Source organism: Perissodus microlepis, chromosome 8 (genome assembly GCF_051167445.1).
Source record: "Perissodus microlepis isolate ML-2025 ecotype Zambia chromosome 8, ASM5116744v1, whole genome shotgun sequence".
NCBI classification, from domain to species: domain Eukaryota; kingdom Metazoa; phylum Chordata; class Actinopteri; order Cichliformes; family Cichlidae; genus Perissodus; species Perissodus microlepis.
The window spans coordinates 9086322-9110594 of record NC_140468.1 but is presented as its reverse complement, the minus strand read 5'-3'; the positions used below and the strand labels follow the sequence as shown (position 1 = coordinate 9110594).

Below are 24273 nucleotides of genomic sequence, written 5' to 3'. Positions count from 1 at the left end.
GCAGACCGTTATTTCTGCCTTTGTTCCATGAGTTGGGTTAAAACGCCCCTGTTCGCCGTTTGTGAAAAGTTAACGACCTTTTTTCCTTTTAGCATGTAGACTCCACAAACTTGCTATTACCACCGGATCCATGTCAGCTTGATTTACGTGAGCTCTCTGAGCTTTTTTGTCGTACATTATTCAGCTTTCACTCGTTTTCCCGCACAAGTCTAGCAAGTAATACTGTTTTCGGCTCGGCGTGTATCCCACAGCGCCGTCCTCTCTCTGCACTGCAGTCAGCACTGCTTGCACATTTGGCGTAGGAAGGTCACGTTATAAAGCGGCTCGTCACTAGCGCCTGCTGGAGAGGAGAGAGGGGGACTGCGCAAAAAACCACGGTCTGGATTTGTGCCTGGCTGACGTCATGGGGAGCCACAGAGCTCTCTGACAGGATCCAGCACCGACGAGCACCCGGTAGGGGGGAATACACGATCAACATCCAGTAGGGCCGGGAGACGAGCACATCGCCGTTTTGTTCCACAAACGAGCCCGTAAAGTGAAGCCAGGAGCGGGGATCGCGTTTCGGTAACGACTGCGGCGTACCACGAAAGCGCTTTCCCGCAGTTAAAGGGACTACCACAGCTGTTTTCTGCCTCAAAACACAAGCTTGCACTGTTGGCCAGGGAGGGATAAGCAGCAAGAGAACAACTACTAATCCCCGGAACGGTCACATTCACGGCGGGGCTCGGACCCGACAGTAATGGACAGGGGAGCACGAACTGGATTAAATGATAGGGAGTAAAGAGACGCAGCGTACAAAGCGGACCTGAAGTGTTATGCCCGTTAAGCCGTGCGGTCTTTATTTGACTGGAAATGGGAGCTCTAACAAGCAGACAAAACATAGGCGTGGAAGAAGTGGACATCCCGTCCAATTCGGTGTACCGCTATCCACCGAAATCTGGTAAGTCATCAAACAACAGGTCGGACTGGGTTGGGTGAGTGTTATCTAAAACTCGCTGCAGATGATTTATTCTGGAGGGAAAACATCACCTTCGTATCCCGTGAGTTTACAGGCCTGCAGGGGCATTTCAGCCTTTAACCCGGAGCGGCTACCTGTGGAGACCGGTGTTTTTCACGAGCCACCTTTCCACCCACTTAAAAGTGCGCTTTCCATTTACTCCATATTTATGTGCTAGATGATTTATTCTAATTTATTCTTCATCTTGCAGCATTGTAGTGACATCCATAGAGGGACAGCAACACGCAGCAGCACCCCTATGTTTCTATAACTAACTGTCCTTTGCACGTATTTATGCAAATTCAACTTCAAATTTTTCATGAATAGGAGAAGCTGGCAGGCAGAACTGGGTTTGGCTTTTCCTTTGGTGCATCTGGTTGGCATTAGGACTAAATCAGGCTGTGGAAAGGAATAAATCCTGATGGATGGCATTTAAAAGACTAGTCAGATATATTCACTTTGAGAAATAAAACTCACAAATTAGAATATATTTTAAAGTTTAAAGCTTGAATTTTAGCTGCAATGATCTATGCATTTTTAAAACTGTTAATTTACTAACTATAAATCTCAGTTTATTTGTGAATGTCCACCCAGTACTGCCTGTCAATTATGTTTGCATTATTTTATGTTCTTGTGGTTTCAACTGTAAAATACAGTTCAAAATGTCTAAAATCTAAATATGGCTAGTTTACAGTTTTCAATCAAATGAACTACTCATAAAAAAATAATTTGTAATCATAATAAAAGCTGAAGCTGGAAACTTTTACTAAAAGAATAATCAAAATAGTTGCAACATAATTATCAATCAATAATAATTTAATTCCTTCAGCTCTGCGGAGTCTTTTAGTTTTGATCATTTGTTTCCTTTTTTTCCCAAGATATTTTTTTTCCTGACTAAATATAAATTTAGTCAGATTAAATATAAATGCCATATTATGGGATATATCTGGAAGACCTTTTCTTTACATTTAAAAAATAAATGAATAAACATTAGTCCGCACAGGTCACTTAAGCTCATTCGACCCAGCTAATAAAGTGGCCTTTTCCTTCAGACTGACCTGTGTGTTTTCAGTCTGTCGTGTTTGATATTTTCTGATTGCTGCATTGTGTCCAGCCCCCTCCCCGGATTAACAATAATACCAAACAGGCATTGTGTTAGAAAATGTAATCGTATTGCTGTTCATATCTGTCAAATGCGACTACATAAATGAAAATAAAATCTCCCACGAAATTAGATCTGCAACACAATCCGGGAATATGAGTTTTCTCACGCTCAGAAACATCAGAGTAAAATTTCAGATTCATCCTGACATCGTGTGCTGATTGTGATGAGGATGGAAGGGAAGAAAAGTGGCTGCCATTAGCCCGCTGTTGCCACAGCAGCTGAGTTAGTCGTAGGCGATATAAATTTGTGATATAACAGCCCCGGTTGTAGCCTGGAGCAGTAGTGGTGGTGATGCTGGCAGGGAGGATAGAGGTGGCTATTGCTGCCAGCGAAACCGATCTGTCAGCCCTAGTTCCTGTCTGTGGGATCTGGTGACAGAGCCTGAGCCCAGGTCGCCTCTCCCACCTGCTGTAAATAAAGTGATGAAGAGAGAGGGAGACAGGCTCAGCGCTTAGGCTGTTTTTCCCCTTTATTATGTTAATGGCTTTAAGGTCAAACTATCAAACCCTCATCCTCCTGTATGGTCTTAATAAGTGTGAAAAACCAAGCAGCCAGATTCAGACCAGCAATGCCAGACCAGATGTCCTCCCTGCAGAAACATGACTCGACTGCCCAGCATGTCATTTAGAGACCGCAAACCTCCATTACAGTCTTATGATATTAGCCTAACCTGTTATTAAAAAGCAGAATGTCCATTTAGTCTAGCTGCCATCCCCCTTGAGTCTAGGTAAACAGGTATAGAAGCTACAGCACAATAACAGCCCAGCATTAGTCTTTTAGTCATCAGCTTTTTATTTCACTATTTTCGGTCATAGTAAAATAAGAAAAGGACCATTTTGTCTAATCTGCCAGTTTAGGGACAGGATGAGGTAATTTTATCATGCAGTTTGGGATTACTTGGCTCTTACAGCGAGTTATCTGTAAATACTGAGAATGTAGGCTCAGAGATTTATAGGAAGTATAAATGTTTTATGCCGGTGAAGTGCCAGATGGGTAGGACTCGCAAAAGTGTCAGTTTGTAGCAGCTTAATTTCGCATGGCTTCTTCAGTTTTCGATGAAAATGATTTCATCAGTTTGCATTTTGTATATGTAGTTTTCATGTACATTGAAATGTAATAAACGATCATAAATATGTTCTTATTTCTTCTTTTTCGTTGTGCAGGGAGTTACTTTGCCAGCCATTTCATCATGGGAGGAGAGAAGTTTGACTCCACTCACCCGGAGGGTTACCTGTTTGGGGAGAATACAGACCTTAACTTCCTGGGGACCAGACCAGTAGCGGTAGGTATTTTTACACACTAACAGCAAAACATAATGTCAAAAGCAAAAATTTGGGGTGTTTCACATGAAATTTCTTATCACATTATCATGCTTTTTCCTTTATACTTCTTTGTTAGTTACACTTTGCTAGTACTGATTTACACCCCCCTTTTGCCTTCAGAATTTCCTTAATTCTTTGTAACACAGATGATTTACTGTTATTTATGCTAAATTCTGACCCTGAAATACTCAGACCAGCTAGTCTAAACTAAACCAACTAACATGCTACTCTCAAAGTCAGGTAAATCACCTTTCTTTCCTATTCTGATGCACAGTTTGAACTTTAATGGGCTGCCTTGAATAATGTACAATAATTATATGCCTCAGATCACTGCATACTAGCATGTGATTGGCTTTTAGATGTTTGTGTACCCAAAAAAGTGGCTGTTGATACTGTAACAATGGTTGATGTTCATGTTAAATGTGGACAAAAGACCAAACATTAACAAAGGCTCCTTTTATTTTCTATTGGTAGATGATACGTTTGGTTTTTCAGCAAGTTTTTACACAATAAAATGTAAAAAAAACAAAAAACAAACAAAAAACAAAGAAATGAAAATGAAGGATATTCATTGTTTCCAAGAAGACAATATTTAAATGTGTCCAGTCTTAAAAATTTGCACATCTGAGAAGCAGAAACATTTTTCTGCATTTGATCGATGGAGAAATTGATTCTTTAACACTTCAGCATCAATGGTATTGCTGTCTTCTTCCTATTAAACAGGAGTTGATAAGTTTCAGCAGGCTTGACTCCTGCAGTGGCAATTACCGGTCTTTCACACTGTCATTGATTGAAATTTATTTTAACGTCTCATCCTGTCAAACTAATTAAAAATGAAATGAGAGTCTGCTGAGTCCGTCTACAGAGACGTTGATTAGTGATGGTCCCTCTGGTGGGTGCGTGCAAACCTAATCATGAACCTGAAGTTCAAACTAATGAGAGCTTCAGATTGCAAAGAGCTCAAACCCACAGAGGAAAAAGAGAATTTAACACAGTCCAAGAGGCTTGAAGGGGCTAAAATGTTGGAATAAATTGAAGCTGATATGGAACAGAAAGACTGGGCTTCATCTCGCTCTGTGTGCTAATCGCAGTTGCAGTGCCGTTTCTGTCTAGACTGGGGCTAAAATTAGGAGTGCAGTTTTTCTCCCGATTATATGGGTGTTTATAATCCTCCCGTGGGCTCAGAATTCAGCTGGTGATGTTTTGTTTTTTTTGTTCTTGTATGAAGCTTTACCAGCATTATATAATGGTTGGTGGTTTCGAAGCAGATGGTGCTGTGGAATCATAAATCCAACCACAGTTGTTGTGTTCTCAGTCTCCCGCACCACTCGACAAACAGGATAATGGACGTGGCTATATTTAGGGATTTTTTTAGAGTGCCCTGGCTGGACAACACAAATGCAAAATGGATTTTAGCCACAACACGGGTTGGCAACGATGGTTAGGTGGCCTACTTTGAATCCAGTACCTTTGGGTTGTTGTCAGATTCTTCAGAGGCATTCCTAATTCACAGAGGAGGAATCCCAAGTTCTTTGGTGATCACTGACTTCCACTCATCAGCTTGATATTTTTGGGATTTTGATACTTTTTCCATTTCCATTATTATTCCAGAACATTTAGGCTAAGGCTAGGCTAAGGATTTATAATCCCTAAACCTAACCAAGGAAGTAAAAAGAAAGAAAAAATTTGTAGAATAATTTGTGATAAAAGGCCGAAAGACCGTGTGAAGTTGAGACACACAACCGATGATGGGTCCCGCTGGTAAAGCTTCTGGCCTGCCTTTCCTCATAGTAGCCATCCCTCAAGACTTTCTCCATTTGAAGCAATGTATTATAAGGGATTGTAACACCTAGTCCTTTTATTGAATCAGGACTTTAGGTATCTGCAGATTTTGTGTCAGGATTGGAATAGTATCATATACAAATATCAGATTGGAACATGAAAGGAGCCTGACGTTCCTGTATTTTTTTTTTTAAAGTTGCCTGGGTCTGTTTCTATGTGTTTGCCCTGAAACAAACTAAGAACCTGTCCAGGGTGCAGGCTGACTCTTGCCCTATAACAGTTAGGATAGGCTGCAGCCGCTCCTTCTTGGCACACTCTCAGTGTAGTAAAAGCATACCTGGAAGGAAAACAACATAGTTAAACATTATCAATATGAACTGGCCTCCCCAGAGGCTGCACCTAAAGGTTACTGAAGCAGTGTGAGATCATCGGCCAACATCTAAAGACGACCTTTGCATGTCCTCCAAGAAGCCTAGAGAGCTATTCCTGAAGACTACTTAAAGAAATTACAACAAAGCTTTCATGATTTTTGCACAGTACTGTATTTGTCTGTATTGTTATAGCCTTTTCCTTTCTCCTCCTCCAAACCTGCGGTTTAAATCCTGTTGTTCTTGATTGCCAATGATCACAGCACAATTTTTTACTTTGGGACTATTTTTCAGCCAAAGATAGAATGTGTAGAATGGACAGCCAGCAGCACATTCTCTCTAAGAAGTCTTTTACAAATAGATACATTTTGAGTCACATTTACAGCATTTATTTATTTTTTTAGATATGCAATAATATGATCAATGTGTTCTGCCTTGTAAGACACACCAGTCTACTGTTGGATTGGGAAACAGCATCAGTCTGGCAGTCTGCCTCATAACCACAATACTGTTTCAACTATGCTTGCTGGGTTTAATTTATGACCACAAGTATTTAATTGGCATGTTCCAAATCCACATGTTCACGGTAACTATGAGCAAATTTTCAGGGCAAGTGTGTTTACTCTGGGAAACAAAGAATAGTCAACCACAACAGCATGGGTTCTACACAAATTTTAATTAAAAGATAAAATAAAATAAAACCTCTCTTGGCCTGTCTAGATGACATTAAAGCAATCTTAAATTTAAACATTTTAAATTTTAATGAAACAAAATCTGAGGTGTTCCTGTTTGGACCCAGTCGTCCCTGTGAGTCTTCCTCTGTTGATTTGGGACCCCTGGAAGTTTATTTTAAACCTGTCATTACCGACCTTGGTTTTAAGTTGGACAGTGATTTTAAATTAGAGCAGTGGTGAAGTCCACTTTTTATCACTTAAGGCGATTGGCAAGAGTGAAATGTTTTCTGTTTTACTGCACTGGCTGCCTGTTCATTTTAAAATTCTTATGACTGTTCTTAAACGCTTTCACAGTCTTGCCCTGCCTCAGCGCTCTGATCTTCTTCATCCATACACACCCTGTACGTCTCTCAGGTCAGCTGACCAGCTGCTCCTGAAAGTACTGAGGTCTAGGAGGACACTCAGAGGGGACAGGGCCTTTTCTGCCATTGAATTAAATTGAAATTGAAAGCCTTTATTGTCATTATACACAGTATAATATAATATATAATATAAGTACACAGCACCGGGTGACACAGACAGACAGAGAATGATGACACGGACAATTTGAGCACTGACAATTTTAAGCACAGACATAAGTCCAAGGAGCATCAGAATGAGCACGAATGGTCGGGGTAATTTATGTCAAGTGGTGCAGTGGTCAGTGCAGATATTTCAGTGCAAATTACTTTTGTGCAAGTTTGAGTTGCTCCTAAATTATGGAATAACCTGCCCTTGCATGTTAAAACCCATTTTTATTCTTTGGCCTTTGGCCCCAGCGAAACTGAGTTTTTTCTTGTTTTAGGTTTCTTTTTATTTGCCTTTTTTATATTTATGGTTTTATTTATATTTTATGTATTTTTATGATTTAGTTTAGTTCCAATTTACAGCACCTTGTGTCAGCTATGGTGCTTTATAAATAAAGATGGATGGAAAAAATCTGTTAGAGGTTGATAGAGGTTGAGCATCTCTGGAAAGAATTTGGAAAATGTTAAATTAAATTGATCAAAGAGAAGAGTTTAAGGTTCAGCTGTCCGAGGCTTCCTGTAGGTATTATTTCCTGAATGGTTAAATGTGTTATATATGTGGTGCCTGCTATAGAGTTAGTATTAGGAGTCTAGCTTTAGGACAAGCTTTTGCAAAGTGTAACTGCCAAATATTAGCATGCTACATGCTAAACTAACATGGTGAACATAGTAAACACTGTAACGGCCTAGTATCAGCTTGTTAGTGGTGTCACTCTGAGCTTTTTTCTACAATTTCTCAATACCAAAACTGACCTGTGGGTTCTTTGAACAACACTCGCCTTTATTTGAACAGGAGAAACAATCTGTGGGTTTTGATTTTACTCTGAGAGTGTGCGAGGAAGTGCAGAGTGTTGCTCTGATGTTTATGATTTTTAATAAGACCTACAGTATTGCCCGTGAGTTCCCGATGAATGGCTCTTTTCAGCATCTGTTACTCGATGTGTGTTTGTTTGTGTGGTTTACAGGCGTGACTCCTGCTGAGCCCAGATGTGTAATAGTGCTGAATACGGTGCCATTCACAGCCACGCAAACACACTTAAACACAGAGGCGTACAGATTTGGGGGTTGTAGTGTCGAGGTATCTGACCACATCCTCCAGAGATCCTTAAACCACTTCGGCTCTCCGCTTACGCTAATTCAGCAACTTTTGGCTTCAGACACGCAACAAAGAAGTGCTGAGCAGTGATCCACAGATAGGGTCAAATTTAACGCTCATGTGTTAATTTACACCAAGGTTTAATCCATCACAGAAAGTCTTTATATTCTTGTCAATTAGCCATTTGTCTTGTAAGTAGATTCAGTTTTACGCTGGGCTGTTTTACACACAAGTTCAGGAACCTACCGAACACTGTCTGAAGTGTCAGGCCCATCCCTGGAAAGACACAGCAAGGGCAGATTTTTTACTCTTGCTCAGCACTTGTCAGCATCGACGAGATCTGTGCTGACAAACCAAAAACATCTTTGTGTTAAGGTTAAACTGGGAGCAGCCAGGGTCATCATGCAGCCCTAAATTTGCTGTGGTGAAGAGAGGAACGTTGTGCGGTCGAGACGAAAATGAATGGTAGTACTCTTCGGTATCATAACATGTATTTAGCATCTATAATTTGTTTTTTGTTTTCTGTTCCTTTCTGTTTTCAGTTCCCGTATGCAGCCCCTCCACCTCAGGAACCTGTAAAGACGCTACGAAGCCTTATAAACATTCGAAAGGACACACTGCGACTCGTACGGTACGCACATCTGTCCACTGATTACACAGTCTTGGTCTAATTTTATGTCAGCAAATCTGCTTTTAGGGAGCAAGTCATAGCAACAAATATAGGAGAGAGTGTCAAATTATGCGTGTTTATTTCATTTGTTTTAATTTTTTTGCGAGATGAAATCTTTGTTATTTGTAGACATACAAGAGGCCTGGATACACATGAAAGCTTGTGCTGAGTTTAGAGCCAAAGGCAAATAAATACATATATATATACAAGTTATTTAACCATGATTTACGTTATTGAGATATTTATCGCACTCTATAAAACAGATTTTTTTTGCTTTTCGCAAACACACACAAAAAACCTCATAATCATAGACTAACAAACAAAACTAAAACAATAATTGACATTGTTATTCTCCCTTTTTCATCCAGGTGCAGTGAGGACCTGAAGCTGCCCGGTGACGAAGCAGCGGGGAAGACCAGAGCCTGCTACAATGTCGAGTTCACCTTTGATGCTGACACACAGGTGGCCATCACCATCTACTACCAGGCCATAGAAGAGTTTCACAACGGAGTGCCAGTGTGAGTGAGAGTCATTTTCCTGATGAAGTAACTATATAAGAACCGGTCCATTTATCATTTATTGAACTATAACTGCATATCTGGTGTTAGTCTGCAGAATTTGTTTTACTTATGTAGAACCAGATGTCTCGTAATCACAGCTGTGTTTCTATTTGTGCTTATTTCTGGCGAAACCGTCTAGAATCGAGAGTCCGTAAACTCTTGAGTTGAGCACAAATTACTCTGGCTTGTGTTTTCATAAAACACTGATTCACATTAAACACAGATTCTTCCTCCGAGTGGCAACAGGTTACTTTCGCCCCACAAAACTACTGCTGCAAAGACAGGATCGACTTCTATGTGTGTGTGTTTTTTTTCTTTCTGTTTTCTAAACATCCACTTGTGGCCCAAACAGAGCCTGTGGTAGTGTGATTCAGGCCCCACTGGTGGGTGCATAGAGCAACTGCGGTTGTGGTGTAGATGACCAGGGGAAAAATATGAAGAGCTACTGAATTGAATCTGTGTGCTTTGTGTAGGGAAAAAAGAGTGCTGATGCCGTTTTGCTGATTTTATTTTCGCTAAATCTTCAGCTTGGATCATAAAAATGTGGGAGGCGTGTAGCTCTCACCACAGAGCGACTGCCCTTGTTTTAATTTCGGATTTGATCACTTTCGCTTTGTGCTTCTTCTCTTTTTTGCCACTGCCAACAATATCTACTAGCCTACAAGGGAAAACAGAAACACTATGTTCTTTTTTGGTTAATATTAAAATATGAAGACCAGCTATGGACTCGTGTTTTTACATGAAAGTGAGCCCAGTGACTTCTCTGCAATGCCATGCGGACTTGAAATTAGCGTACACAGAAGTTTGGAGTTTGAGATAAGTTGTGGCTGACAACCAAAGCTAAATATATGTGAATATATTGTGTGTATATGCCTATCTATGTGTTGCATATTTAAAAGGCTTTGTTTTTTGTATGCAGAGAGGAAAGTGAACCAGAGTCCAATTCATTTAAGATGCTTCAGATTCTGAATAAATATTTGAAGGGAAAAAGTGACATTGCTGCATCCTTAAAGAAAAAAGATAACTGTGTAAATTAAAACAGGCTAGTGTGGCAGAGAAAAGCATATCCATAAATATTCATCCAGACAATTGTTATGCCAGCACGGTCTCGCATATCTTAAATGCAGCTCAGTGTTTGCATATCTTGCATAAGAAGCTGTGATTCTATTTCTGTCCAAACAGGACGGAGGACCTATGCACATTTTGCTTTTTCACCACTTTACTCAGAATAAATTACATTTAAATGAGACTCCCCCTCTCCAGCTGCTACGTTTAAAAAACAATTACCTATTTTGCTTATAGTCAGCTACAGCAGATAGAAACAGCCATTTCCTGTTACCTTCCTCTTATATCCTGACCTGTATCTATCTGCTTCCTGCAGTTACCTGCCCCAGGACAGCTCACTGCAGTCTGAGACGGTACACTTCAAAAGGGGAGTTTGCCAGCAGTTCTGTCTGCCATCACACACCGTCAACCTCAGCGAGTGGGCCGACGACGAGGTAGGCGGCTTGTACCTGCAGCACGATCACTGAAACGTGTGTTTACATGAAGTTGTGCTGGAGCATGAAGCCAGTTTGTACAGATGGATATCTGCTGTGTTTCTCTCCTCAGCTGCAGTTTGATATGGACAAGGAAATCTTCCCCATGGTTGTGCAGGCTGTTGTAGACGAGGGAGAAGGTGAGCTAATGTGCTTTGTCACACTGGTGATGTCATATGAATATGCATAAAGATGTACCAACTTGTTTTTTGTTTTATTTTCATCCTTGCAGATCATTTGGGCCACTCTCACATACTGCTAGCTACATTTGAAAAGGTAAGAGCCGAAATTATATTTCCAGAAATTTGGATAATTTATTCATGATTTATCACGATTCATTATTATGATGTCTTGTCAATATTAAACTCCAAAAACAGGCTAATATTTTACAGATGTATTAATAATACATACAACTGTTGCCTTCTTTGCCAGCACATGGATGGAAGCTACTGTGTGAAGCCTCTGAAGCAGAAACAAGTGGTGAATACATCTGCCTTTCTTCTTTCCCTCCATCTTACGTCCTTTTGTGTAGCAACTTTATTCTTTTGAAAGACAAAGACACACCAAAGCTTTATTTCCTCCTTTAAACTCACGTCTGGCCCGTGAGAGCGGCCGCCTTTATTCATCGCTGTGTTCCTTTTCCCAGGTTGATGGCGTGAGTTACCTACTGCAGGAGATCTATGGGATTGAGAACAAATACAACAGCCAGGAATCAAAGGTAAAAATTGGAAAACATATGAAGCGTTTCAGAGCACTTTAGAAGTGACGTGAAAGTCTACCAAAACAAATCAGTGTCACTGTCTGCTTTCGCAAATCGACTTCTTCCGAGTGTTTTGATGATTTTTGTCTCCAGGTTGCTGACGACGAAATCAGCGACAACAGCGCAGAGTGCGTTGTGTGTTTGTCTGATGTACGAGACACGCTCATCCTGCCATGCAGACACCTGTGTCTCTGCAATGCCTGTGCAGACACCCTGCGCTACCAGGCCAACTGCTGCCCTATCTGCAGACTGCGTAAGTTCAGATATCGAAACACTGCTCTTTTGGCAGATTTGTTTTACAGTCAAATGAAAACAGTGCAGAACGAGTTCATATTTTAGCTGAACAAGATGTATTCTGCACACTGAGGAGGATAAATATCCTATGGTTCCTCACTCAGTTAGTTTTTCATTTATTTAAAGACTACAGGTAATAAAAAAGAAATAAAATCCTTGTTTGATTTCATGTAGAATTAAATATGGGAGGAAGGAAACACATTTTAAACAATAACTGCTTCTATTCTAGAGACTATAGGAAACTGCATCAGAAATGTAAAAGAAAAAAGTGTAAAATCTGCATCATAGATTGAACAGATCCACTCCAGGAGAGATTTGGGTAGTAAGAGAGTGGAACCTCTCGTGCTAAAACATTTCTTTTGTAGCTAAAACCAGAATAATTAAAAATATAGTAAATTTTGATACGCTTTGACAGGGTTAGTGTTTCCCAAACTGATAAAAGCCAAACAAAAATGAAGACACTTGTTCACAAATAATCTGTAATGTAAAGGTGTCAAATTAGCAATTAAATAATAATTAACTCAGTTCCTCCAAACCCTCTTCATCTTGTTTGTAGCCTTTAAAATTATATTTTTCCTCAAAATTTTGTTTGTAGATGTATGGATTGTTTGAATTTCTGTCTTTTTTGTCTTTAAGCATTCAGAGCTTTGCTGCAGATTCGAGCAATTAGGAAGAAACTCAGTCCTCTGTCACCTAGCAGCTTTAACCCCGTCATCACTTCCCAGACCTCCGACTCAGAGGAACACTCGGTGAGACAGAACTCACGCAACAGAGAGACAGTGTTGTGATCATTTCCAGTCATCCTGAACTCAGATTCTCACCGCCCTCTTCTCCTCACAGGCATCAGAGCACATCCCTCCTGGTTATGAGGCGGTGTCTCTCTTGGAGGCCTTGAACGGCCCCCTCAACACCACCTCAGTAGCTCCTCCTCCTCTCCACTCTGGTCCCAGCCACGTCTCTGGAGCCCTTCCTCCGTATAGCAGCGAGCCTCACCCTGCCCCGGCTCGCTCCCTCTCTCCTCTGGACCACTCCAACTCCGGCCAGGCTCTTAAACTCAAGAAGAGTGGTTCAAAGTGAGCCTGCCTGTGAGGCCAGAGAGAAAACTGGTCAAAGTTGATGTTTGTTTTTTCTGCTTGGATCAGCGGGAAGGGTGGAGCTGGCTGCTTAGGACAGCATGCTTTGATCATAGGAGCATATAAAAAAAAACTTATGGTTGCCCCGCTCTTTCTTATGAGAAATTCTTTTTTTCAGTTCAAGTCTGCTAACTGTAGCTTAATTTGTTGGACCTTGAAGTAGATTTCACAGAGAAAAAGTAAAAGATTTTTCCACACACGTTTTTACAAAATTATAATAATAATAATACTTATTATTATTATTATTATTATTAGCCTTCTCTATTGAATTTCAGTTTCTGCTCCATAATATTTTCAGCCTCCTGGTGTTATTTTCTCTGATGTACATTCACTTTGTTGCTTGTCTTAGGTCACTTTCCCAGAATTCCTCTGTGCTTCCCGAGGAGGACGAGAAGTCTTGCAGTGAATCTGAGGCCTGTCGCCACAAACTCGCTGTGGACCAGCAGGAGGTATGTGTGTGTTAAACATACACAGAGAAAATATGCATTTTCACAGTGTCACATGTCTCCTACGGCTGTGGGAGTTTACACGTTAGTTTACACATCATGTTGTGAACGTCTCTCTCACGGCTTGCTCTTGTTGGTTTACAGTGCGGAGTAACTCCAGACAGCGAGAACCTGACTTTCTCCTCCTCTGGAGCCATCGACCAGTCATCCTGCACCGGCACCCCCCTCTCCTCCACCATTACCTCCCCAGAAGGTATACACTGACACACATGCACACACACACTAAACCTCAAAATACTCCTTTTCCTACCTTTTTATAACACCTCAAGCCTATTTTTTGTGTGACTCACACTTGCATAAGCATGATAACATGCATAATGCCTGTGACTTATGTAAATTTTGAGTTGCTCTAAAAATTGCAGCAACTGATGTGAATCACTTCTATTTGCTAAAGGCAAAATGTGTTTTTAAAGGTTTTGTTTTATGCCTCACATTTTATATAGTTGATGCCACTGTAAGTCTTTTCATCATGCATGAAATGTGACTCTGGACTTAATTTTTATTGTGGGCCATAATTTTCCAGTGATAGCAAGTAGGCTTACTATGATCTTTGCCACTGTGAAACGCTGGTATGTGCTCCTATAGAAACCACGTCTGATTATATCAACCATGTTTAACAAGAAAAGGTTTTTTTTGCATCGCCATGGACAAAAACACACAACCATACTTTGAAACAGCAACGGCTTTTTTTGGTGGAGATCATTTTTACTATGCTTAAACCTGCCAACATCAGGTCACTTAAGAGCATAAAATCACTGATTTGATTCAGGAACGAAGCACTGGACCGTACCAGTAAATAGGCTGTATTGTACTACACACATACAACACAAATTACAAAGTATATTGTAAAGTGTTATTATGCAACACTACAATACTGAAAAGGGTTACATTTGAGAAGATTGAAAATCATTTGCTATTAAATCTGGGATTTGCAGTGTGAGTAGTTCCTTCACTGTTAAATGTAATTATGTAAACAGTGTGGTACCTTTGCATCCTTTTTGTTTTCATTTCCCTTCTTTTTTCAATCCAAATCAAGTCTTTTTATGGCTGTGATACACCTTGTAGTTCATTGTTTTGGTGCAGGCTGTCAAATGGATATCAAAATTCAATTCTAAAACCAGAGCTATCAAAAAAGTTGGGAGTCAATCTTGTGGGAAAGTGATGATGATGGTGGCCATCACTGTGGCTACACCCATTATGATCATTCTATAGTTTCCCCTTTAAAACTCTGTAATAAGTTTAGTACACCCTCGTACTTCAGATGATTAAAAAAATGCATCAACTCTAATGCCAATTAATTTGTGCAACACCCAGCATGTGAGGTAATAGGAAACAAACTAGAGTCCAGCTTAATTTCTTACACTATTCCTGAATTACATAATACAACATAAGTTGTCCACTTAATAAGAGATTTACTTAAGTGGAAGCACACACATGATAGTCATAATCAAGACGTCAATTACAAAGTAAGTTTGCCATCACAGAAAAAGGCTGTGACGAACTCTTAAACTCACTCTTGTTCTTTCACACTCGAATAAAGGTGTAAAAGTCACAAGAATTGTAGTGTTCTCATTTTTAGGGTAGCTTGTCCATAGTGTGGTGTTATTGCTATACTCTTTTTTTTTCTGTTGTAACATTTATTCAGGGTTAATTAAGTCCATCTTGTTCTAAAAGTTGGTTTCAGCTGCTCTACCCAGCCAGGAAACCCATTTTCCTCAAAATGGTGTTCAGTGTCTCAGAAATGTTGCATGAAAGCTAAATACAAGGAGCTCAAGGCAGCTTCAATGAAGGCTTTTAGCATAAATAAATCAGAGGTTTACCACCTCAGCGTTTTGTGTTGGTGCCACTAGATGAAATTTTCTGGGAAATCTACAGAGCGGCCTTTGAGCAAAACCCAGAAAGCAAGGTCTATTATTCCAGCTGGAATGATTTTTGCAAGTCACTATTTACATTTTCTGCCGCTGATAATATTTGCGGACGCACGGCCTAGTTTTTTTCCAACCTGGCAGCCGAAAAATGAAAACAAACAAACATCCGAACCCCCCCCCAAACCCGGACCGTGATGTGTGTCTCCGTCTGTCTGCCAGACCCAGTGAGCAGCAGCCTGGCCCAGTCAGTGATGTCCATGGCCTCGTCCCACTCGCAGCACTCCCACATCAGCACTGACACCATGTCCTCCATGTCAGGGTCCTACCTGGCCGGGGCCGAAGGTGAACCCGGGGGGGACGAGGGGGGAGATGTGGACTGCGAGGAGAACCAGGAAGCCTCCATGGAGAACCGAAGACCGTCACAGCAAGACAGGGTGAGCATGGAGGATAAACTAGCTGCACATTCATGTAGTTTTAAATAAATTGTTGTCTCATCGGGACTCAAAGCTTCCCTTTGGTTGTTTTCTTTTTCGTAGGAATTTTCCAAAGAGCCAAAGGAACAAAACTATTCAGTGGCTGTAGAGGATCAGGACTCAGAGGTGACTAACACAGTGATGCGCAGACTGCGATTATTGCTTATTTTATGAATTAAGTTGCCTATTACAACGTTTCATAACGCTTCCCCGCCCCTATTTTCATCAGGGAAATGATGTCACTGAAGAGGACTGCTCATCTCCATCTAATGGGAAAGGTAACTATAGTAACCATCATTCACCTTTCACCCATGGCAACTCATCTCTGTTTGCATTTGTTGTTCTCAAGCTATGAGAAACAAAAAAGGAAATAAATCCTTTCATACAAACTACATATTATAGCAAATCTGTTCGTGTCATGGCTGAGTGATACCAACCCTTTCAAAGTAATGGAGTTGTGTGTTAATAGCTGTCCTCTAGATGGGGCAGTCTCTTTCAAAATGCTTGCAATTTTGGCTGCATCTGTATGAGAGTGAATGGCTTCTCATGCAGCGTGTCTGCAAAAGGAATCTGATCTTCTGCACAGTGATGGCTGAGCTCACAAGACCACAGGAGCCAAAATAAATTACAGATGCTTTGATCAAGCCTTCAAGAAGTTACTGTTACTATTTAAATCACTTTTATAGTCAGTATGCCAAGTATAGCCAAAAACATTATGAAAATCATAACCATTAATTACACAGTCTAAGGAGCTTAGAAAGAAAGCAACTAGGAATGCATTCTTTTGAATGTGTACCATAACCCTATGAATAAACCCTATAAATAAAATTACATTTTATCAGTAATCACCATACCTCGGTGATGATACTTCCACTTTCCGCAGTGATAAATCCATCAACGGGCTTCAGGGTATTGGTAGCAGCATCTGGGTAAATTACATCTGTATAGTCAAAGACAGTTCAGTTTCTAGATATGAGTTTTAAAAGTTAATGCTGGAAAGGTGTGAGGGTAGGAGTAAGAGTATTAGCCAACTCCACCTCAGTCCTAAGCACCAAACCAGCCCTTTTCTTGTCAGCAGCCACCCAGAGTTGTTACAGAGCTGAATGAAGCAGCACAAACTCAGTTGATTTGCTCTTACTTATTTATTCTGTTCTCCAAAGTGTCCTCATTCTGAATTAAAGGCTGGCCATTTGCAATAAGTATTCTGATCGATCAGAGCATCCTTTCACTAACAGGAAACGAGCCTCTAGAGTCATCCTTTGTTGATCAGATTCAGGTTTTGCTCCACACGGGGCTGCTGACTTGCATCTGCATGGTTTGAATTTCTCTATGAATGTTTGTGTACTCGCTGTTGGCGTTAGTGTACAATCTATGTGTTTTTACTCTCTAAGCCTTGCTGCCTGCACCTGCTTTTATAGCTTCTGTATCATGAAACATGCTCCACCTGCACTGCTCCTGGATACTGTTTATGTGCCTGCAAGTGTGTGAAGTGTGTGTGTGTGTGTATGTATGAGAGAGAGAGAAGGCAAGCGCGATGGAGTGCTAAAGAAAGTGTTGTGGTGTGCACCGTGTGGGCGTCCATTACCAGTAAGGCTTGAAGCGAAAATAACAAAGTCACCTTTAATTAGACAACGGTTTGAAACGTGTATATGTAAATCACTTGTGTGTGTGTGTGTGTGTGTTGTGATACCTCGGGCCAGACTGAAACAAGCTCTGCGAGTTACTGAATGACCTTTAAGTTTTTTAGGAGACGAGCGGACCTGTGCTGCCTGACAGACTGTGAATGAGCACACGCGCTGTAGGATGTATGTTTGCACGCACACTTGTGTGCATCTGCACCAGCGCTGCCAGACGGCTTCTGAATGTGCCCTGTCTGTGTCTCTGTGCTGAGCTGCCAATCATTCACTCATCACTTCCTTATTAGCACACACACTCTGCACACGAGCAGGCTTGCTGCAGGCATGAGGCACTCACACATATGATACATCTCAGTATTTATTACCTGGCCATGCTGGAAAAGGAAGAAAATCATATTCCATACAGGTCCCGTTTATTTCTTTTTAATTTATTTTTCATCTCATTTATCTGTGCTTCATGAATAAGGTAAAACACCAAAACCTCAAGTTCATTTGCTTCATATTAACTTACTTATATATATATATATATATATATATATATATATATATATATATATATATATATATTTACAAAGACATTTGTATGAGAAAGACCTAAATTCCACAGAAGAACAAAATGTTGGGCAGGCAAAGCTAAAGAAAAAAAAGCAGCAAAATATGATTTTTACTACTACTATTTTCTCATTATACGTGCTGTCATCATCACCACAGCAGCATAGTCTACTGTGAGTAGATGTGGAAATCAAGTACAATGCAGTCTATGAATGAGCGCAAGAGATAGAACTGAAGATATCATCAAATTAAATGCACTACCATTTGATGTAAACCATGACTGATCAAAACAGCGTAAAAAATCAAACAGTTCTTCCTGTAAAAAATATGGAAAATTTTTTACATATAAATATCGAAAAATTGTGTATGTTTCTGTTCTGTGTCTTGTGTGCTGTTTGTTTGTATATGTGTCTTTCTTGCTGCTGTTACACCCAAATTTCCCCCTGTGGGACAATTAAAGGATTATTTTATTTTATTGTGTTGATTCCTGTTGGAATAGTGAATTTGACAGCCACGATGATCCGTGACAGGTCAGAATGGCAGCGTTTTGACAGTCCTGACACTGCAGTCCTGCACACTAAGCTTTGCAAGTGTCCAAACTTCTTTGTTTTATCATAGTTCCTTCACTTGTCACATTTTTTTCAGCAGAACATGCTCACCTTTGCTCCATGTTTTCCATCCAGTCACTGGATTATGATTTGACATATGCATTAAGCTGAAGGCCAAATAAAGAAAAAAAGTGAACATCTTCACAAGCTTTCTTGAAACTTGATCTTAGAGACTCATATTGATCAAATGTGCAAATATTTGATCAATTATTATTCTGTTATTGCCATTCTAGCATGGCCACCTCTGACACCCTCCCCCCTCTTCCTCTTTCTGTCACCCTCCTGCCTGTCCCACCTTCTCCTCCTCCTCCTCCCCACATGCTGTGCCTGGCTGCTCTTGTTTGACCTTTGCCCTCGCTTGCAGGTGGGCGGAGCAGGTGTCCAGAGTTGGCCAATAACAATCAGGGCGTCGCCCTCTGTGACACGCCCTCTTTGGGGTTGGATAATGAGCAGGCTCCCAACAGCCGTTTCGCGGGTGAGTGGCAACCTCCCGAACATGGACCAATGAGAGCTGAAGACTGAGAGTGTAGGGACGGGGGATGAAGAGAGATACAGGAGGAAAGAAAACGTGAGGAGAGTTATCTGCAGAGGACTAAAGGATTTCTGATGCATTAGCTTGCTATGCTAACGTGCTAATGTGAATGGAAGCTAGGGAGAGCAGCAGTTAGGTTTTTAAACGCTGTTTTTAGATGAGGATTTGTAGCATTTTTGCCCAGCATGAAGACTAGGAGCCTTCCTTCTTCTCTTCATCCTTACCCTTTGATGTTGTGGTGCTTCATTGCTTTTTTTTTTTTATTTCTCCAGTAGCGGTTAGCTGTCCACTCTCTCCCTCCTCCTCCCCTTTAGCTGAAGCCCCGGTGTGCCTGAGCGCGTGTGTGTTTGTGTAGCCGTGTTTGAGTGAATCTTATGTGTGACTGACGGGTGATTTCTGCATTTGCTTTCATGAGAGAGTGTGAGAGAGAAACAATCTGGCCCTTCCCAAAAGTTGAAGTTCATGTTCAGTGTCTGCCAGCTCCGAGCCGCTTTGCCAAACATCTGCGACTCATTTTCACACCCTCCATCTTCCCTCCTGTCCTTCCCCGGCCCTCCCGTCTGCTTCGCCACACGGGGTGAGTTACTGTGATGAGAGCTAAAGGTGTCGATTTTGTTCTTGACGGCCAGCGTTTGTAAATCGCAGTCACTTATTTTCTGGACTCCTGGTTGAATTTGATTCCATTTCTACTTTGTTTCACACCTTATCTTTACATTGTTTCAGCAAAAAAATTGCCTGTAAAACTTACCTTTCTTTGTCATTTCAACAATTTTAAAGCTGCCAATTTAACACAGACCTCTTTAAAAAGCCATCACAACCTTTGGTGTGGTATGAAAAATATTATTAAATGGCTGAAAGATAAGGATATTGTTTCATTATTTATACAAATACAAATGTGACATATAAAAGAAACTCCATATAAAACATTTAAGGAATTCTCTCAGTTTATTTTTACTAGATATTCAAATACAAGAGTTCACCATTCAGTAAATAGACAAACTCTGGAGTGTTAGTTTACCTCGTCAGCATATATCATTTTGTGTTCAAACTTTCTTCACAGCCTCTAGCTCTCCATCATTCTCGTAGCTTTTGACCTCGTCCCCTCTCCAAACCCCGAGACTCCCTTCGTTCCCATGAACCCACTCAACCCTGTTTGCGTTTTACGGTGAATGTCGTGACATGTTTTCTATTCCTGTGTTGTAAAGGTGTTCTGTTATCTCTCTGTTTCTCTCCTTTTTACTTCCCATCATTCTTCACATCCTCTGCTGTCTTTTCCTGGACATTTTTCCTTCCTGCCCCTTTCTTCTTCTCTTCTGTCTTTTTTCCTTCTTTCGCTTTCTTTCGGATGGACAGATGAGGAGTCGTGCCCAGTGCACATTGAGGACTAGGTATGGAGATGTGGTTAGATGGTCGATCAGACTTTAAAATCTCAATTTGGGGGTTTGTAATTTATAAACTGTAGCAGTTATTTTTCTTTTGTTCTTATTTTACCTTTTGATTTCTCATTCAGCCTCATCATTAAATTGTATTTCACAATCTAATTAGGTCATCGAGTACCAAATCGATGAAAGTAAGAAGCGTTTTTTTAAGTTTTAAAAAGAAAATGCAAGTCTACATTTTTTTTTTTTCGATTTATAATTTCTTCAGGCTTGCAAAAGGTACAACTGTTTAGGAAATGTGGATCCACCGAATTGTGTTTCTGTTTATTATTCAGGTTTTTGCTGGTGACATGAAAAGTATGAATTATTTTCTATCTTTGTGTCTGTGGCTTTATTTTTAAATAGGGAATAGCACAACATGCGTCACTGAGATCTACTGAGCATTGATTTATTATTGTTTATCTAAAAATAGAATACAGTTTTCAATATATGAATGTTTTGGATAAATTTGATTTGAAAAGAAGAAAGAGTATCATGTCTTTGTACACACCTCAGCTATCTCTGTTCTTTTTTTATAATGGGTAATCAACTTAATGGTTATCGCTTGTTATTGCAATAAACTGTAATGTAATGAAAAAGTATTCTTAGGACGTTTATCACTTTGATCTCGGTCTGAAATATATGATAGCCACCCCCCATTTCTTTGTCTTTAAAAACACTTTAGCAATAGTTCTCCAGGCTTTCTCTACGTCTTTCAATTTTTTTTATTTGGACGTCAGCTGTTTTTACTCACTTTCTGTCTAGTCCTTGTACCTGTCATTGTATAGGGCTGCATTTCAGCCAATGGGCTCAAAAGTTGGGAGGTCGCCTTGTAATCGGAAGGTTGCTGGTTCGAGCCCCGGCTTGGACAGTCTCGGTCGTTGTGTCCTTGGGCAAGACACTTCACCTGTTGCCTACTGGTGGTGGTCAGAGGGCCCGGTAGCGCCAGTGTCCGGCAGCCTCGCCTCTGTCAGTGCGCCCCAGGGTGGCTGTGGCTACAATGTAGCTTGCCATCACCAGTGTGTGAATGGGTGGGTGACTGGATGTGTAAAGCGCTTTGGGGTCCTTAGAGACTAGTAAAGCGCTATACAAATACAGGCCATTTACCATTAGTAGTGTTGGGAAACTTGTTAAAATTGATGGAATTATGAATGCAGAAAAGTACCACCTGAAAGGCATCAAAGGCACAATCTTCATTTTTAAGCACGGCAAAGATAACACAAACAACCTGCCAATGCAGGAAAAGCATACCTGGATAGAAAAACACAATAATACACTATCAGTCATGATTTGGCTTCCAGAAGTTGGATCAACATTGTTACGCCAAAAAAAAAAGACAGCCAACATCCAAAGAAGGGCTTTGACTGTCTTTTAGGAAGCCTGGAGAACTATTGTTGAAGACATACAAGAAAGCTGACTAAGAGAATTTAGTTCTGTGTTGAATAATACAGGTGATCATATGAAATATTAATTTCCAAGCTCATTAGAACTGCACAGGCTCTGTTTTTGCCTTAAATACTGCATTTCTACATATATTTGCACGTTTCAATGAATTGCTGCACCCATTTCCCATTTTTCTAGCAAAACATAAAGAAATGTGGGACAGTCCAAGACTTTTGCACGGTACCTTGGGTTTATTGATTTCTGCAAATAAAGTTTAACTGAAAAATTACGGTTTGTCTGTGAGTTACCTGGAAAAACGGATTCAAATCATCTTCTCGTTCTCTTCTCTCATTCAGACCTGTTGTACCTCGGGGGCTACAGGCCTGTTTTGGAGCCTCTCCCCCACCACAACTCCACCAGCAACATGAACCTGGAGGAGCAGGGGGCAGAGAGCAGGGTCCAGAGTCCCAAACATCCCTGCCGTGGACCACTCATTGTGTAACACACACGAACACACACCAATCTAAACTTACTCATCCAGTCAGCTCTTCTTAATCCTGCCACAGTGCTGCAGCGCTGGATACTGTCCTCACTGAACAGGGACTCACATCCCCATCTTTCTCAAAATTTCCTGGATGATTCTGGATTGGAGTGAAGAGGAAAGAGGAATCAGACCTCTCCATTGTCTGTGCGTTTTTTTTTTTTTCCCTCACAGGAGTTTCCTTGTTTTCTTGTCTGTGATCTAACTTGTTGTGGGAATGATTAGCCTACTGCTACGTTATTATTTATTACCTGTAGGTTTAATGAGAGCTGTGTATTGTGACACTATCTTTAGTAAAAATATATGCTGCTCCTCTTCTTTTTTCCCTTTCTTCCTATTACCAGCTAAACAGTCAGGGGCTACTGTGATCGGCAATCGGATTTATTACTAGCGTATTTCTCCTTCTCTGTTGTAAACTGTATGCCTGACGAGTGGTCGGACGCTTTGACGCTAAAAGTCAGCTGACACCGGACTACCTTACCTTACTGAGCTAGAAAGTGCTGACCCCTCTCCTCTCATCAGGGAGCTCCTGTCTCGACTTCGCATGCAACTTTCCAAGTTTTCCTCTCATTTCCACCATGCTTTTGAAACACAACGACCTGTGCTGAATGTCAATTCAAAAGTGCAGAAGTGATCGGACTCGTATGGCGGTCGATGAGCCAAGTTACAGTGGCCAAAATGAACAGAGATCAACTGGAGGAAGGAAAAAAAAGATGCCACACAGAATGTAGGACGATAATCTCTTAGAAGGGGAATGTACGGGACATCTGAAATGTCCCCTGACTGGAATCAAACACAAACTTTGACTCACACTCAAACACACCACTGGCACCGTCTCCATCTACAGCTCCATCTTAGCATGTCAGTATTATTGTAGTGCAACTTGAAATCAACAAATACCACCGAGCAATAAAGACACTGCATCTTGTCCTGTTTTTTTCCTGCACTAGGATGCTTGTTCGCAGTTCAAACAGTGAAAAAAACTGTTTGCGCTGCTGGGTCATAATCAGACGTTTCATTGTGTTTGTTACTGCTTTTTTTTTTTTTTTTAAATAAATAAATTTCAGCGTTGCCATTGTAAATGGATTTCTTGTGAGACAAGCATCAATACAGTGAAAGACTTGGCCCACACTGCTGTCTTGCATCTTGCTCATCTTCATGCTTCCCGGTTTGTACCATTCCCTCGAGCCTGTTTCTTCCTGTTTGTGACGCTTTTAGTTTGTGAGATACACTTTAATGTATATCACCTGTTGTTGACCTCTGTTTCTGTGTTTTAATTTGTTGCAGAACACTGTGTTGTTTATTAGAATGTGGATGAAAATATGTGAAAAATTTGTAAAGGTTTACACACGAATAACTGAAAAGGGACAATATCAACATTTAATGCACTATTAGCTGATTCCTAGACGACGCACTTTGCGGTGCATGAGGCGACAGTAGAGTAAGCATGTTAGTCTAGGTCAGCCTGCACCCTACTGTAGACTTGATGATGGATCACTGCACATGCATAAAGACGTAACGTATCCTTCTGCAGTGTTAAATATCAGTTTCTGGAACCCTATTCTGTTGGCCGTTAAGGTCAAGACTACTGCACTACTATAACCAAGCTGCGAACAGTCACATGATCACAGTCCGAATGTGTTAATGAAGCTGTATTACGGCACCAGTCACAGTATGATATCAAAGGGATGGGTCCCAAATCTGCAAGACCCCACTTTTCTAGAGTGAAAATGTCAATGAAGACTTTGAACAGACAATAAAGTTTTTGCAACTAAACAGACATTTGAGGGATTTTCTGTTGAGTTAAAATGGAAGGATTCATTAATCAGT

General features: G+C 40.7%; 1 protein-coding gene across 8 annotated transcripts; it reads left to right on the top strand.

The window, feature by feature from the left end:
* The first annotated feature begins 333 nt into the window (after nt 1-333).
* On the top strand, nt 334-24219 carry rnf157 (ring finger protein 157). Of its 8 annotated transcripts, none has more exons than XR_014801051.1 (20): nt 335-940; nt 3326-3444; nt 8513-8601; nt 9009-9158; nt 10582-10699; nt 10812-10878; nt 10971-11014; nt 11171-11218; nt 11385-11456; nt 11592-11751; nt 12429-12541; nt 12633-12865; nt 13275-13374; nt 13516-13624; nt 15519-15733; nt 15836-15898; nt 16002-16050; nt 18934-19044; nt 20455-22142; nt 22259-22335. XR_014801051.1 is itself a non-coding variant. In XM_084937339.1 (20 exons), exons 1-19 carry the CDS (start codon nt 853-855, stop codon nt 20487-20489), a joined length of 1983 nt encoding a protein of 660 aa, XP_084793465.1. In that variant the 5' UTR covers nt 336-852; the 3' UTR covers nt 22259-22372. The 8 variants fall into 8 exon arrangements, 6 of the variants coding, with proteins under 6 accessions (XP_084793464.1, XP_084793468.1, XP_084793466.1 ...); XM_084937339.1 differs by having other exon boundaries at nt 336-940; nt 20455-20489; nt 22259-22372; XR_014801052.1 differs by lacking the exon at nt 18934-19044 and having other exon boundaries at nt 334-940; nt 22259-22336.
* The last annotated feature ends 54 nt before the right edge of the window (nt 24220-24273 follow it).

Bases quoted from the DNA above. Each gene is read 5' to 3' on its own strand.
- rnf157 (XM_084937337.1), top strand. From the start codon at position 853: ATGGGAGCTCTAACAAGCAGACAAAACATAGGCGTGGAAGAAGTGGAC. The intron at 13,375-13,515 runs GTATGTGTGTGT...GTTGGTTTACAG, and splicing joins TCGCTGTGGACCAGCAGGAG to TGCGGAGTAACTCCAGACAG. The intron at 13,625-15,518 runs GTATACACTGAC...TCTGTCTGCCAG, and splicing joins CACCATTACCTCCCCAGAAG to ACCCAGTGAGCAGCAGCCTG.